General features: G+C 56.4%; 1 protein-coding gene across 2 annotated transcripts in view; it reads left to right on the top strand.

Moving 5' to 3' along the window:
- The window catches only part of Ptp4a3 (protein tyrosine phosphatase 4A3), a 33,110-nt gene that overhangs the window by 11,466 nt on the left and 4,709 nt on the right, over positions 1–16,935 (top strand). Inside the window, exons 1-2 of one of the 2 annotated variants that reach the window (XM_021216750.2) lie at positions 12,604–12,690; positions 15,379–16,285. In XM_021216750.2, coding sequence (XP_021072409.1) covers positions 16,181–16,285 — 105 coding nt within the window. In that variant the 5' untranslated portion in view covers positions 12,604–12,690; positions 15,379–16,180. Of the gene's footprint in view, positions 1–12,603; positions 12,691–15,378; positions 16,286–16,935 lie in introns of those variants that run through there. The other variant, XM_021216749.2, reaches the window with a different exon arrangement.

Raw genomic sequence — 16,935 nt, forward strand, 5'->3', positions numbered from 1 at the left:
CTCTCTCTCTGTCTCTCTGTCTCTCTCTCTCTGTCTCTCTCTCTGTCTCTCCCCCCCACCCCCCGGTCAGAGTGTATTGCAGCTTTCAAATGCTTAGACAAACATTTCCTGTGATCTGAGCTCTCCTGAGGTTCCCATTGCCCAGTGGCCCATCAGGTTCTCCCTTCTCCCCTCCTCCCCCCTTTACCTTGCACCTCTTCAGTGGCTGCACACTGCCAACATTCCGCCAGATGTTCCAGGTGTGGGCTGGATTCTGTTATCCTGCCTTTGTTACCATGGCCCACTTCCCCACCTGGATTAAGCTCTAGGCTTCCTGGTTCCCCTTGGGGTACCACAGCGTTCTTGGACCCCAGCATCTCATAGCATCCACCTCCTCTATTCCTGCAATGATCAACACTGTCCCCAACTCGGGCTCACAATGATCTAAATGTCCCTCAGCTGAGGACTAGATAAAACATGGCGTGTTCCTACAGTGGAATATGATTCAGCTAATAAAAGGAAGCGAAGCACTGGCTTGCTACAACTGAGATCTTTGAAGACACACATGTATGGGAAAAGACATCACAACGGTTCCATGCGACATCCTTTTAAAATCCCAGACAGGGAACCACAGATGGGGCCAGAGGAAGAGGTGAATGCTTGTGGCTGCTCTGTGTGCTGACCGGAGGTCCCCAGAGCCTCACACATGTTCTCCTAGCACTTTGGCATTGGGCTACAGCCCCAAGACTTCTAAGTTTTAGATCTGGAGACAGAATATTGTTGTATACCCGAGACAGGCCTTAGACTGACAACAGTCCCTTTTGTCTCGGCTGCCTGAGTGCTGGGATTAAAAGAAAATTTCCCCTGAAATCTTTAGTTAAATTTGTTCATTCAATCACTGATTGATTACTTGATCAATCGATTGATCAATTGATTGATTGATTGATTAATTGATTAAACTCTCAGGAGTTGGTTTTCTTCCTCCACCATGTAGGTCCCAGGGATTGAACTCGGGTCTTCAGGTTTTGCAGTGCTAAGCCATCTTGCTGGCCCCTTGAGTGCTGGCGTTCCAGGGGTGTCCCACCACACTTGGCTTCAGAGTCTCTGTAGTTGTGAAGGTATTTTGGAACTGGGAAGTAGCGATGACTACTTAGCCCTGAGAATGAACTGTCAATCACAGCATCTTGTACTTCCTGTATTGTGTGCATTGTAAGGTATTGTAATTACTGTAAGGTGTGCGTGCGTGCGTGCGTTTGTGTAGAGGCCAGAAGGGTCAGCTTTGTGTGTATTTAGTGTCTCAGGAACCATCCACCTTATTTTCTGAGGCACAGTCTCTCCCAGGCCTGGAGCACCTCAGTATAGACTAGGCTCTCAGGCTGGTCAGTGGCCCTGGAATCTGCCTGTCTCCATCTTCCAAGAGCTAGAAACATAAACTCATGCTACTACACTTTTAACTGGGGCTCAGGGATTGAACTCAGGTCTCCATACTTGTGTGTCAAGCACTCTTTTGGTTGAACCATCTTTCTGGCCACCACCATCACCATCACCACCACCACCACCACCACCACCACCAGCAGCAGCAGTAGCAGTATCTTATGGATTTTGTTGACTTGAAACTTGCCACGCAGCCCAGATTTGCCTCGTACTCATGAAAATCTTCCCGCCCCAGCTTCCCAGCAGCCGAGATTATAGCACATCACCATGAGTGGCATCTCGAACCTGCAGGGAGGCTATACGCTTTAAAACTGGTTGGCATGAATCGGGTCTGGTGCACTCCTGGAATCCCAGAACTTGTGAGCTGGAGGCAGGAGGAATTCAAGGTCAGCCTCAGCTACATAGGGGGTTGGAGGCCAACCTATACTACTAGCAAGACTTGCCTCAATAAATGAATGAATGAATGAATGAATGAATGAATGAATTCGGTGGTGAATTTCACGTTACTAGGGTTCATCGGAGAGGAGGCATTGAAACAGCCTTGCCTAGGGGCTGAACATGTGTTTGTGAAAGGACAGAGATGCCCTTGGCTTTGCCCAGTGTGTTAGGACTGTGATCACACAGGGTTGGTGCTAGCAACCAGGGCGCTGGGCCCAGGCTGCTGCCCTTCTCAGGGAGCTTTCAGTGGTCACAGTGGGGAACCCGGGACCATGAGGGGACCTTGTTCTTAGTCCTCACGGACAGTGCAGCAGGTACTTGCTTCTGTAAGTCTGCCCTGTGAGTCCCCCAAACCTAGCCATGACAAAAGCAGCTAGGGCTCTTGTCCCTAGCTCCTGGTTCCCCAGGTGCCAGCAGTGTTGCCTCTACAAGCCCTTGCCTGGCATTGTCCTGGATCTCTGGGAGCCTCGGAGTCTGACCGACTCGTGAATGTCCCAGCCACCGTGGTGCCAAGTAGAGCAAAGGTCCCAGCTTACCCCGAGAGAGCCATTTTCTGGACACTGGGTCCCTCCCACCCTGCGGTCCTCTGCGTCCTAAGCTGGGAATCCCCTTGTGCATGGCTTTCTGTCTGCCTCCAGCCTGGTGCTGCTACCTCCTACCCACCCCTGCTGGGACTCTTGGGAGTCAGGGCATTCTGGTGCTTCATGAAGTGCCTGCAGGTCCCTCCCAGCAAACCCAGCCTGTACTTGGCGCCAGATGCCAGGAGGGATTTCGCTTTAATCCTGGGAGCAGGGCAGGTGCTTATGCAGGCCACGTGGCCCGTGTGGACCGGGCATGCCCAGTGTTCACACACACCCACCTCCCAACGCTTGCTGAGTGACCCACTCCTGTGTGAATGGGAGGTGGACCCTGCTGTCTTAGGCAGGGTGATCAGGCCTTTGGATGGGCAGCAGTGAGCTATGGCTGGTGCCTTCCGCTGCGTGTCAAATCTGGGGCATGGAGTGATCTAGTCTGAGGTTGCTGTGGTGGGCCTCTGCATCATTCTACCGTACTTAAAATTGGTGTCAGACGCATCTGGAAGGCCGATGCATCGTCTCTGCCTTGTCTCTGTGTCTAGAATGGGGTCTCTGGAAAGTCTTGTCGGAAAGAAGTTACTTAGTCTGTTTTCCAAAGAACCCAGGAGTACCAACCTGAGTGAGGGTCCTCAGCCCTAGCGGGGACCCCCCGCCCAGAGTCAGAGCTACAGGGACAGTTTGCAGGGCTCTGGGAAAGGGATGTTTCTCCTAGACTCTGGACCCTGAGGACAGCTCCATCAAGGCCAGGCTTCCAGAGTACCCATCTCACTGATGAGCAGACAGAGCACAGAGCAGTAGAGGATGCCACCCCATGTCATACAGCTCATACCAGCGACAGGTAGCAGGGAACCAGGCAGAGGTCCAGGCTGGTGATTCTCTGTGAGGGGATGGGTTCTGCAGCCAGAAGTCAGAGACTGAGCAAGGGTTTGAGTCAGCCACCACAGTAAGTCCCCTTGTCTGCCACCCCAGGGAGCTTGCTGGCTTTGGGCTTGAGCTGAAGCTTTAAGGGGTGGGGGAGTCGAAGATGAGGGTCCAGTCTTTCTGAGCTGCCTCAGTTTTCTCCAAGTGTCTTAGGATGTCACAGGGACTGGCCAGGCCGATGGGAGGGAAGTGATTTGGAGATAAGTAGGGCCCAGCAGAGGCCATACACTTAGGGACCAGCACTGGCTTTGCCAGTGTGTGGCCTCCAGGAGTGTGGCTTGTGTATGTGTGTGTCTGTGGGGTGATGCCTGTGCCTAGTGGCACCAGTCACAGCAGCTGGAGACAGCCAGCAGAACGCCATGGTGCGGTCACTTCCTTCTCTCAGGGAGGAGGCCCACTGCCTTACCACCCATGTGCCTGGCATAGGTTTGGCCTGTGAAGCCAGTGGGTGATGTTCTGAGGTCTTGCGGACAGGGAGGCCTGAGGGAGTGCGACCCCTGCCCCCAACAGTCTCTCAGCTTGTCAAGGGTCTGTGTTGACCCAGTGTTTTCCACCTGTGTCCTGGGGTTCTCATTTAGCTGGACCTCTGCTGTCCCTCACATACTAACGCTTTGGGGAGGAGGGTTATCAGGGCTGTCTTACCACCAGCCCAGCCCAGAAATAGCTGTGACCTCTGTGGCCAGCCTGGCAACGCCGGAGCATAGCGGCCTACGTGCACCAGGCCAAGTCATCTCACCGTGAAGGCCAGTTATTTTGGACATGGCCTCTTGAGGCCAGGTCAGAGCTCTTTCCCGCGGCTCCTTGGGCCCCTCTGACGTGCATCCGAGGGCCTTGGCATGCAGCCCTGGCTCCCTACGTGATCTCTAGCCCCCCACCCCCACCCCGCCCCTGCCCGTCTGGCCCCAGAGTCCTGGGCTCTGGGTAGAACTGAGGAGAAATCCCATGAGGCAGAGTCTGGGTGAGGGATGGACTGTCTGAGCCTGCCATGCATTAGTGGGCTTGGCTACCGTAAGGACAAAACACACAGGAAGTGAATCTCTGGGCTGGTTCTGTGGGTCCCTCAGTTTCCTCATCCAGAAAATGGGGTGACGAGTGCCTTCCTGAACCGTCCTGAGAATTGGTGTGGTGTATATGACAACCACACAATGAGGCTTTGGGCTTCTCTCATCTCAAAGGTATGGGTAGTGGACCCAGAGAGGAGCCAGCATGGAGTGGATGGGCACAGCCTCTGCACTGGCCACTGGGCAATCCTTCTTTCAACTGTGAACCACTTGAGTTGTTGAGTTGAGCCTGCTCGAGTTTCCTCTGGGCCGGCCGGTCTTTTCCTCTCTGGGGCGTGGATGTTTGTGTTTGTTGCCTGCCAGAGGCTGCTGCGGTGCTTCCTGTAGAAGTGACCATGCAGACCCAGGAGGTCCCGCTGTCCTGGAGGATCACAGCGTCCTGGGTATGCCACCCATTGGTCCCCCTCTAGAAGGCCAGGTTAGCCCAACTCCCAACTCCCCAGGTGAGGGTGGGGGTGGAGACTGGCTTCTCACCCAAGAGTGGAACTCTCCATCCTGTCTGTGAGGATGCTGAGTGGGTTAGAAGCAGTTTTCAATGTTGGGGTTGGGGCACGAGGGAAGGGCCACATGGCCAGCAGACTGTTGGCCACATGGTCCTGGGATTTTGACTTCTGCGGAAGGGTCCCGAAAGAGAGCTGTAGCTGGACCCTCGAGCAGAGGGGCTGTGGCCTGTGGCGTGGCACCTTGCAGGCCGGTGCAGAATTGATGCAACCTGTACCCTATTTGCATCATGTGCCTTTTGGCCACTGTGACAACTCTGTTCACGCCACAGAGTACAGGTTTGCGGCTCACTTGGAGGTGGGCCCAGTTCCACGGGTATCTTGGCTGTGCAGGCAGCCTCAGTGCCTGGTGGGCATCAGGCAGAGGCTGAGTTGAGCACTTCTCAGGGCGAGTCTCCCTGTCTCCTTGGGACCTCTGACACCTGTGTGGACTTATCAGGTAGTTAACAAGAGTCTTAGGCCCAGGGAGTCACTCAGCTCTCTGAGGCCCCAGCTTGCAGCTCTGGTCCCCTCCTAGGGGCTGTGCCTGTTAAAATCCACAGGACTTGGGCTCAAGAGATGGCCCAGTGGTTAAAAGCACTGGCTACTCTTCCCAGTTCAGTTCCCAGCACCCACACGGCAGCTCACACCTGCCTATAACTCCAGTTCTAGGGGATCTGACAGCCCCACCCAGACATATATAGGCAAAAACATTAATGCACATAAAATACAAATAAACATTAATTGAAAAAAAAATCCACTGGATGGTTCCTTGTGTGACATGGAGGGGCAGGGGTCACCTGGTGAACTGTGGGCCAGACCTCCTCTGGGCCTCTGTTCTTGGTGAGGGCTTTTTGTGAGATGGGGGTCTTAACCTCCCTCAGGGGCCGTTAGCACCAAATGAGTCCAAGAAACTCCGTGCCCTCTGGGTTGCCATCCTCACCCATTGGCCCTCGGCTTTGGTGGCCTTGCAGCTTGGCTGGCGCTGTGGCAGGAGTTGGCACCAGCCTGGATGATGCCAAGGAGGGGAATGCCAAGACTGAGTGAGGGATGAGCCTTTTGCTGGGACTGAAGTGGGCTTTCCAAACCTTTCTCCTTCGACTGGGATCCTGGACCTGCAGAATTCCTGTCCCAGCATCTGGTGCACCAGGATCACAGGCTTACGGTAGCCAGTGCCCCATTGGCAGAACTCTGGGCTTCCCAGACAGGGTAGCCGTGGGGCTCCAGGACCCTAGAACTGGGATGGGTTCCCACCTGCCTACAGGGACTGGGTCTACAAGGAAAACCTCTGAGTCCAGTATTCCATGCAAAGCTGAGCTGGGCCTCCCCAGGGAGGGGTGCAGACCTTCAGCGGGTTCTACCAGTGGACACGTACTGCGGCCAGGGTGACATTACTTCTCGGTGGGAGGCTCCTGGCCATGTAGGGGTAGGCAGAGTGGAAGAGGGGCTGTTGGCTGAGAGTAACAGGACTTGATAAGCTCTGTACACACCCAGAGACTCTGATAGGTCCATCCAGCTACAGCAAGATACTGAGTTCTCTTTCCTGGCACAGGTATCTGGTTGATCACTCCAGACATTCATCTCTGTGTGTCCCGTGTGTGCAGATCCCTGAGTGACATCTGTGTGGAGGCACGCATGTACATGTGGCTGTGCGTCCGTGTCCATGTGTGGGGGTGTGTGTACAGCTTTTCTTCATATTACCATTGTTGGAACAGCATGCCGGTTGAGGAGCGACAAGGGACGGGTCCTGAGTGGCAGGAGCAGCCCCTGCCCTGTTTATGGAGTTTCCTGGGGGATGAATGGGAGTAAGGGTTTATGCTGGGCAGGAAGGAGTGTGGATGAGCCCCTGGGTTGGGCCTTAGTGGACCTGTGGGCCTGTTCCACTTTCCCTTCCTTCTTCCTACTAGAGCAGCAATTCTCAACCGGTATGTTGAGATTCCCCTTTCGGGGTCAAAGGGCCCTTTCACAGGGTTCCCCTAAGACCATCAGAAAACACAGATATTTACATTATGATAACAGTAGCAAAATTCCAGTTATGAACTAGTAATGAAAATAATTTTTATGGTTGGGATCACCACAACCCGAGGAGGAACTGTATTAAAGGGTCACAACATGAGGAAGGTTGAGACAAAGTGTACTGCCCTAGAGGAAGTGTGAGCCCCAGCAGGCACTGATGGGACATAGGACCCAAGGCCAAACCTAGACTGCTGCCTGCTGGGGCTATCTGGCCAGTGCTTTTGGATATGGAGCTGCTTACTTGGAGGGTGGGGTCCCTTGGGGCTGTGATGACCTGCCACCCCACCCTCCCTTGTTCCTGCTGTCACAGGTCCCTGGAGGACTGCCTGTCCCATCCCCTGCTCAGCAGGGAGAACTGTATCAGGCGGTGTGACCCTGGACCCTGTGTCCCTACCCTGTGTGGGCTGCCCCTGAGCTCAGTCCTGGGGCTGCTATATCAGGGCTCCCGCCTCCACCTCTGACATAGAGGGAGGTGAATAAAATTAGCTGCAAGGGAAGGGTAAGCTCAGAGGACCCAGGAGGTGTCACTAGCCCTGAATGGGAGGGTCCTTGTCTGGGGACAGCAGGCAAGAGGAGCTTAACCCAGAGGGAAGGGTGTCATAGCACTTTCTAGGGGAAGTGGGGAAGGATGTCACCCACGTGGCCAGAGTGGCATCTTTTTTTCTGGCAAGACCCAAGCTCTGCCTTCCTACTCAGCTCTCTGTCCATCGTGGGGTACCTGGCCCTTCCTCCTGTGGTACCCCAGCTTCAGTGTTGGCTGATCCACATGCCCCTGTTGCTTCCACACCAGCCATGCCATCAGAAAGTGGGCCAGGACCACAGCGGGTGGTGATGTGGTGGCGGCACAGCTCTGGTGGGCACGGAAGGACCAGTGAGGTTCAGAGTCTCCCCTATCACCTCAGCCAGCCGTACGCTAACACACACGGCGGCCTGGGTTGTCATCCGTTATCGCCTTCAGCCTAATGGCTCCTATGAAGTGCTGGAGAGTCGCTTCTCATGCTGGGCATAACTGTATACAAAGTGACAGTCCCCTGGGCTCTGAGGGGTGTCTGGAGAGGCTCTGGAGGTGCCACGGTTGATGGGAATGGAGTGGACCTCCTGCCGTTTCCTTTGGTTGCCCACTGGGTGTAAAACTTCTGAGGCTGTGCAAGTCACACAATAGCCAATAGGAAGGAGGCCTGGGCTAGAGCGAGGCAAGCAAGATGCAGGCAGCCCTCTCCCCCTTGTCTATTTGGCCCCACGTAATACAGGGTTTCTCAGTTTTGGGTCTCTGCTGGGGTTTGTTTGTATATTTGGGGGAAGACATGGGCCAGATCATGAGCCGCCAGGCAGGTAGACACTGGTGCTAGTTGTTGATGGAGAATGCGGTTGTTTCCTGCCCTGGGGAACTGAGTCTGCCTGAATGCTGCTGTCCCAGTTTCTCTTTTCCATGGTGACATTGTTCAGCCGATTCCCTGTGCTGTATCTCCCTGCCTCGTATCTTATGCTCGCTGCAACCTCTATCCCTGTGATCTCTGGGAATCCATTATGGCATTTGCTTCCCCAGCCCTAATCCCGTGCAACAACGAGGCATGGAGGGAGCCTAGGCGTGCTTCGCAGGTAAACTTGTGACTGGGAGCTTGGGACACAGAGTGATCAGTGGCTTCCTGGAGCATGAGGCTCAGGCCTTCCGGGTGTCTGAGGCTTTCTGAGGGATAGAGCAGGGTTCCTGGAGGTGTGAATCCAGCACCCTATCATTTCTTCCACTGAAGGGCAGTGAGTTTGATAGGCTACAGGAGCCATGGAAGATGTGTGAGCTGTGGCAGGTGGGAGACACTGTTCCATCTGCAGTTTGAGCCAAACCTTGAGGCCAGTCATGGTGGCTTGCTGGGTGGCTTGACGGATGGGTGGTTCAATCCTGGTGCTAATCTGTGCTGGAATGTGAGACGTCACGCTGCCCTTCCACACGGAACACACTTGTCTGTTACCCACTTAACACTCTCCTGGGTGTGAAGGGGTCCCCGATGGAGTGGGACCCCTTTGTCATGATGTCAGAAGGGTCAGACATCATGGAAGCTGTTCCTTGAGGCAGCCGGGTCTCCAGGCAGAGTCCTAAGCCTTCTGCAGGTGAGAAATCCTGAGACCCGGGCTTGAACAAGGGGTGAGTTTGAGGGCATATGGCCTTGGGGGACATCCAGACCCCAGTGGTCCTCTACTTACAGGATACAGGAGAGGAGGCAGTACTGTGCTCTGGGTGTGAGTGCAGCTTGGAGCGTGCAGCTTGGAGCATGCTTGTTTCCGGTGACTGTAAGGGAGTTGAGTTTCTGCCTTCATCCTGATGTGTAGCGGAGGAAACCCAGGCACAGAGTTCTCGCTCCTCTGGAGGAAGGCTCTCTCTCATGACAGGAACAGGAAGAAAAAGATCCAGGAGCCATGGCTATGGGGCGGTGTGGGAGGCATTGGTGGGAAGATGTGAAGAGAGGAAGATAGGATGAGCTGGCCAGAGTGCCTCAGCGTGAGCAGACAGCCCAGTGAGAGAGCATTGGCAAAGCACCGCTCAGCTCTGTATACGGTAACCCGGGAAACGGGGTACCCTGAGTCAGGAGGGATGCCTGCCTACAGCTGTTCTCTCCCATCTTCCCAGTCTCCATCCTGCTCAGCCCTGTGACTGGCATCAGGAGGTGCTCAGCATGCCTGTCTCACTGAGTGAGTGAGGGAGTGAGTGAGGGAGTGAGTGAGTGAGTGAGGAAGGGAGGGAGGGAGGGAGTACCCAGATTCCCTTCCTCTTGGGAAGGAGTCCTAAGGTCGAGGTTAGTGTAGGGGAGGTCACAGGCTGTAGAAGGCAGGAGACATGTGAGCCAGGACTGAGCTCTTGGGAGGTGAAGTACAGCATAAGAGGAGGAAAGGGGTGCCCTGTCAGCCATGACTGAGGCAACTCGTGGAGGCAGGTCTACCCGATGCCCTTCGAAAGCATGGAGCTGGGGCTGGAGAGATGCCTCAAGGATAAGAGCCCTGGTTGCTCTCCCAGAGGTCCTGAGTTCGATTCCCAGCAACCACGTGGTGGCTCACAACCATCTATAATGAGATCAGGTCCCCTCTTCTGGTGTGCAGACATACACGAAGGAAGAATGCTGTATATAATATATATAAATAAAACTTAAAAACAAACAAAAAAAAAAACACACATGTAGCTCAGGGTGGACGTTCAGGGGTCAGAGGTCCCAAGTTTAGAAACCTGGTGGACTTCATGCACAATTACCTGGGCCCACTCTGTGCTGCCTGTCGGCATAAGTGACAGTGACAGCCCTTTGATCTTCAGAGTTTTAGGCTGATGCCAGGCGTGAGGGTGCCCTCAGAGAGCGGCAGCCTGGGTCAGCAGATCACCACTATGCTCCACAGGGCACTGTTCAGGCTGAGCCTCGGTGGGGGACAGCAGGAGCCTGCCTTCTGGAGACCCAGGTCTGTTTCCAGGTCATAGCCCGTGGCATGCAGGGTGCTGGCACCACCTTGGAAGGTGGCTTCCCTCTCTAGCAGTGTGTCCTTTTATAGAGGTGGCCTTAGGCTCATCCCTGGCTAGCACTGGTCCCAGGTGGCACAGGGCATCAGGGCAGATGGTCAATGCAGGTGCCAGGAGTATGTCTGCCTACCTCCCGGGTCACCTTCTCTGGGAACCCTTCTCTGTCCACCCTGCTACCTGGGGCTCTCCTGTGGTCCCTAACCTGTGCATAGTTTCAGATGGCCCTTGAGGGACCAAGTTGGGGAAGCCCCTCAAGGCAAGATGCAAAGGGGCAGCTGACATAGTGCTCCCTCTTGGAAGGCATGGAGCTGCTCTTAGGGTGGCCTGGGTGTCCCCCCTCCTCCGAGGCTCTCCCAGACCTCGAGGGCCGAGGTCTCATGATAGGTTCTGGATGGCTCCCCAATCTGGACCTCTGCCTAGAACACCGGGTCATTTGTTCCTTCCATAAACAAGCGGGAGCTTCTTGGTGCCAGGCCTGGGTGGGAGGTAGGGTCTGGGTGGGGCTCAGTGCTAGGTTCCCTCTCCCTCTAGGGATGTCTTCCCTGGGCCGGGTACACAGCCAAGGGTGGTGGGGAGAGCATGGGGTTAGGGAGCCTGTTTTGTGAGGGGTTGCACCCTCGGAACTGTGCGGCACAGGGGTGTAAGAGCTTTGGATGAGTTCCTAGGGACTGGTGTGGGTGGGGCCTGCTAGGGTCTCCCTTCCTGGCCCCAGAGATGGGTTACTCTGGGAGGGCTCCAAGAAGGCTCTGCGTGTGTTATATATAGACTTCTCCGAAAGGCTTGGGGCCCTGCCAGCTGTAGCAGGTGCCCCCAGGCTTAACTAGAGGCTGGTGTGTGTGTGTGTGTGGGGGGGTCACTTGGAGCCCCGGTTGCAGCCCTGGCTGGTGCAGCATCTTAGAAATTGCTGGGCCCGTCACTAACAAACCCTTTTCTAGACAACTGGCAGGCCACCAGGGATGGTTTGATGTGCATTCTCCTACCTACCTGGGAGTGGGACCAGTAGGGTCTCTGGGGGCGGGCAAATCTCCAAGCGTGGTCCAGCTTCCTGGCTGGGTGGCTTGGGGCATCTACTCAGTATCTCTTGAGTCGCTGGAGGCTGGTGCTCTGTGGAGGGTTCAGGATCTGCTGTCAGGATGGGAACTAGTGGAACAGCCGAGACCATGGGTCTGGTCAGCAACAATGCCGTTGCTCTGCTGGATTTATAAGGGTGGTATATTCTGGGGATCTCGGGTGGCTGCCTGGCTTTCTGGGGGTGAGCCAGGATGGGGCTGCAATGGGATGCCCCAGCCTGGACATTATCAGCCCTGCTTACCTGGGCCAGGGGAGAAAGGGGGATAGTAGGCTCTGCTGTGCAAGGCTGGCTAATGAGACTTCTCTCTGGGAGTATTAGGGGCACACCCTCCCCTGGCTCAGGTCCAGCCTTCCAGGGACCATTCCTCTCCCCAGCACCAACTACTGATTGCAGGGCCAGACCTCCGTCTGGGAGCCAGGCTTGGGCCAGGGTTCCCAGCAAGGCAAGGCCTCTGGGGATTCTGTGAGCCGGAACTCAAGCCCTGCTCCAGAAAGCTCCCAGGGTGGTGCAGCCACGGGGGCAGGTGTGGACTGACATCTGTCTCTATTCTTGGGCGGGAGAGCACAGGGTTCCTGCCTGGAATGCCCCCAGGACCAAACCAGGACTCTGTCTGGTCAGTGGAGCCCTGGAGAAGTTCCTGCTCAGGGGGGATGCCTGGAAGGCTTCAGGAGAGCTGGGTGGGTGTCAGTTCCCCTGCAGATAAGCATGTGTAGAGTTGGCTCCCATCTCTTGCGTGACTCGAGTGTGCGTAGGTTCAGTGCCTCAGGTTCTTCAGCTGTAGTCTGGGAGTGGTGGCTCTTAAGGTGAAGTGTGGGCTAGTGCGGCTGAGCACACAGTAGCTGTTCAGTGTGTGCATATGAAGCTGGAGAGCTGGAAGGGTTCCTCCTGGCCCGTGGCCCCTCTGCAGAGGGAGGTCTCCTACCCAGCAGGATGCAGAGGGGATGGCAGGCGGGTCCGCAGTGGTCCTCTCCCTTCCTCCTTCCTCTTCCTCTGCTGGCCGCGCCTTTGTTTGCGTGCTATCTTTAGGCAGCAGGTGCGGGAGCCGCTGTGAGTCGGGTCGCCCGCCGGTCACCGCCCCCCCACGTGACGACGGGCGCTATAAATAGCTGGGCGGCGGGCGGCGGGCATCCGCCCGGAGCCGGCGCCGCTGCGGAGGGCGCGCGCGGGTCCCGGCCCGGCCGGCCGGCGCATGGAGGCGGCCGCACGCCTGCGGGCGCGGGTGAGCCGGGCTACGGGCGGCGGGGACCCGGCCTCGAGGACGCTCCCGAACCCTAACCCTACTGGGATGGGCCCTGCACGGGATGGCGGCTCCCTGGCGGGCTGGGTGGGAAGCCCCGCTGAGGTTGGGGAGCTGTGTGCCCTCCCCACGCCCCACCACGGGTCCTTGGGGTCCCCAGCCCATCTACGGAGCAGCTTCACCCATCTTGACAGCACGGAGTCCTGAACTGTGACCCCTGACTCCTAAGTGTCACACAGGGTCTCATTTAGGCCCCTTCTGAAGCTAGATGCACCCACCCCATCATTCGAGGGTGTGGCTTCTGTCTACCTCTGTGTCTTCTTTTTTCCCTGGGGTTCATGTGTTCCTGATTACTAGACTCGATGTTGAGAAAACCTGGGTGTCTGGATGGCCGGGGCTGGCCAGGGTCCAGAGAAGGTCCTTCCACACCCCTCTGTCCCATGTCCTCCTCTGGCAAAAGGACAAAAATGGATCTTGAAAAACATGCGGGTTCTGGGAGCAGCTGAGGGCTTAAGATACTGCTAGAGGAGGCTGGGCGGGATAGAGAAGGGCCCAGGTCATCGTAGGGTCCTTAAGCACGAGGACTGGGGAGGGTGTGGTGGCTTGACTGAGTGCCTGGGGAGGCAAGGTGAGCTCAACTTCTGTTCACACCTAAAGCTGCTGGGATAGGTAGCCTGTGGGCCCATAAGCCTTGGGTCAGGCCTGCTAGAATGCAGTAAAGACAGGACCCCCTTCCCCCTTGTTCTCCGGGCTTCTCAATCCCATAGAAGTGATGTGTCCAGCTGGGCGTGGTGGCAGATGCCTTTAATCCTAGCACTCGGGAGGCCCAGCCAGGTGGATCTCTGTGAGTCTGAGGTCAGCCTGGTCTACAGAGTGGGGTCCAGGAGGCAGAACGGGGACAGAGAAGTACGGTCTCCAAAGGGGGTGAGGGGAGTGATGTGTCAACGGAGGGGCTCCTTTTTTGAAGGGCAGCCACCATGTGGTTGAGCCTGGGTAGACTCAGGCATGCTGTGGGCATGCCCCTCTTTGCCCACATTTAGGGGTGTGGTCCAGACCGCAGTGAACTGTGCAGGTATTGTAAGATGCAGTTCAGCCTGTTGACACCTATACATCTGGACCCCTGGCTCCGTCCCCTCAGGCCTGGGGGAGCATGATAGGCGGTTCAGGCTTCCTTTGCTCAGATGTTGCTTCTTTTGGCCCTAGAATCTTACAACCCAGCCCCAAGCCCTGCAGTAGCTGGTAGGTGCAGTCAGCGACACAGGAGCCTGCCAGTGTTCTCTGACTTCCCGGGGCCTTCTCTTCTTTTCTCCTGCACACACAAGGGCATTGCAGTGTGCACACATGGGATGCCCATCCCAGGAGGCCCCGGGTGTTTGTGTCATAGCATGAGAGAAGGCTCTCCTTGCTTACAGCGGGCTAGTCGTGGCTCTCCATGCACAGGGGCTTGAGAACCTGGCCTGCCCAAGCAGGCACAGGACTCCTCTCTGCCCTCCTCCAAGGCACTCCTCCATCTTAGACCTTTCAGAATGGTGGCAGGGACTAGCTGTGAGCCATGGCACTGACTTGGAGTGGAGTGCCGAGCTGTTCTCAGGAGTAGACAGTAGAGAGGGAGGATTCTGCACGATCCGGTACAGCCGAGCCTTGGACGGTGGGGCCTGTGCCCAAAGCTTGGGGCCAGAGTCCAGGGTCTTATGCTGGGCTGAGGCTCCAAGGGCCTGGTTTGCTTGGTGGGCAGCTGGAGAAGTGAGAGCTGGGGCCGAGGCAGAGAGGTAAGAGGTATGGGCAGAACTCTTCCAGATGGGGTCCAGGAGGGGCCTTCCTTCTGGAAAGATAAATGCTGGGTGGGGGATGGGCTGAGTCCAGGGACTCGGGCTCTACTAATTACTGGGTCATAGCCCAAGGGATTGTGGTACCCTTTTGTTCAACCTTCACTATGTAGGTGGGAACCAGGTCCAGAGAGGCCAGTGACATGCCCATGGTCTCCCAGGCCATCCAGGGGGTGGCAGGGAGCTAAATTGTTCTTTTGGGTCCTTGCAGCTAGTATATTTGCAGGGGGGGAAGGTGGGATGAACGGGTTGAGGCCAATGTCCTCCAGAAGTGCCCTTCCCCTGGGTCCTGTCAACGGTGTGACTCCCTTCCTGGCCACCTGTGCTGTCACCTCCTTGGCATGAGCCTGGCAGCTGGCCCCTTGGCCTGTGGTCTCTTGCAAGGCAGAACGTCTTGTTTACCTCTAGTGCCTGGCAAGTCCCTGTAAGTTGTGGCTGTGGGTAGAGATTGCAGAAAGCCTGAGGGGCGGCAATTGAGGCCACTCAGCCCCTGTCCCTCTGGCAGTACCCACTGTCCCTGAGACCTGTCCTTGCAGAATGGTCTGAGCTTTACATTGTGCTGTGGCCAGCAGTCCCAAGAGAAGGACCACTGCCCTCTCAGGCTGTGAGATGGGGGACCTGGCCCCATGACCTGATTTCTGTTGCTGTAGGGGTACTCTGCTTGTGGGGTTCACATGCTCCTGGGGTGAGCCCTGATACCCTCTTTACCCTATGTCGGTGGCTATGTATGGTTCTCTTGTCACTACAGGGGCCCGGGGTAGCCCAGGCAGGAGCTGTCTGTCTGTCCTTTTGTGTTTCCCATGGAGAATCTGAGGACCTCCCATTTTTTTCACCCCTCCCATAGATTGTGCCTTCTGAAGACCAGAGTGGGATTGATGGAGAAGCCCCAGGAGGGCAGCTCTGACTACTGCCGTTCCCAACATCGTGGGTGCTGCCGCTGAGGAGGCCTGTGCACCTCTGGCCCTCACCATTGCCCTTGCCTCCCAATGGCCTCTGCTGCCAGGCCGGAGGCCAGCACTGCTGCCTGAGCCCGCTGCCCCTCTTCAGGACTTGCCGTTCCCTGATGGGGTAACGTGACAGACCGGAACAGAGGCTGCCTGCCCACCACGGCCCAGGGCCACCAGAGTTTGGTTGAGTTCAAGTTCATTTTCCCTTTGGTCCTGACTGCTGGGGCCCAACTCTGACCAAAGGGGACACTCCTCCGTCCACCCATGCAGAGAGGGTGTCTCCAGCGACGGCCCCATAGAGGACACTGCTCTGCGGCCGGAGTCACCAACCCGAAGTTCTCTCTGCTCATTTTTTTTTGGTTGTTGTTATTTTTATTTTGACTCCTTGTAGCTTCTCCACTCTGAGGAACAGTACTTTGGCGCTGCCCATCTTGCTGCGGGGTGGGGGAGGGGTGCGTTTGTTTCTTTTCCTTTTCTTTTTTAGAACTGGGTTTTTTGGAATTATCCGCCACGAGGCAGCTTCCTCTCCCTCTCCCAAGTATTTGCACAATATTTGTGCGGGGGGTGTAGGGGCGAGGTTTTAAGAAGTTCTTTTCTTTGTGGACAAGCACGGGGATCTCACTGGACTTGGTGTGGGGGGCTGGGGGACCCCCCGTGCAGCCCTTGCTGGCTAGTCCCCTCTGGGTCCCAGGAGGAGGCATGGCCCGCATGAACCGGCCTGCGCCTGTGGAGGTGAGCTACCGACACATGCGCTTCCTCATCACCCATAACCCCAGCAATGCCACCCTCAGCGCATTCATCGAGGTGAGTGGGCCCTCAGGGCCGGGTGGGTGTCCTGCACGGCTCAGGGTGCCATGGGTGCTCACGATTAGATGGCTCTCCTGGAGGGCTGGCAGCATCCATGCTTGAGGGGAATGGACATCGCCTGGGCTGAGGTTGTCCAGACCCTGGGTGACCTTAGCCTCTGCAGAGACTGAGCAAATAAAGAGGCCAAGGAGGGAGGGAGGGGCTGATGGGGAAACGGCTTGGAGACAGGCAGATGGAGGACTGGGAGAGCTACCCTGTGGCTAGGCCAGTCGGCAAGCTCAGGTGTTAGGAAGCCTCAGGGAACAGAGAGTGACCATTGCCGTCTGTGGAGGTGACATGTGGAGCATCCACAGGTGTCTGTGGTCTCTAGCTACCCTCACTCCACCCCTAGATGTGACCAGGTATTTTTTCTGAGCCTGGGTGGGAGGATAGAGTTGGGGGGGGCGCTGTCAGCATAGCCTCACCGGGGACCCTGGGCAGGGCTCTTTGCTGCAGATCTGGAGCTGCTTGCAGGGTTTGCAGCTGGGTGCTGGGCCGTTGCTGGACCGGACTTTTGTGGCTTCATGTTTTTAGTCCTTTTCTCTGTGGCATGAGCTAAGCCCTGTGGGCTCGTGGGCATCAGAACAGGGAAGACCGCATAGAGGAAG

This window comes from Mus pahari, chromosome 17, assembly GCF_900095145.1.
Source record: "Mus pahari chromosome 17, PAHARI_EIJ_v1.1, whole genome shotgun sequence".
NCBI classification, from domain to species: Eukaryota; Metazoa; Chordata; class Mammalia; order Rodentia; family Muridae; genus Mus; species Mus pahari.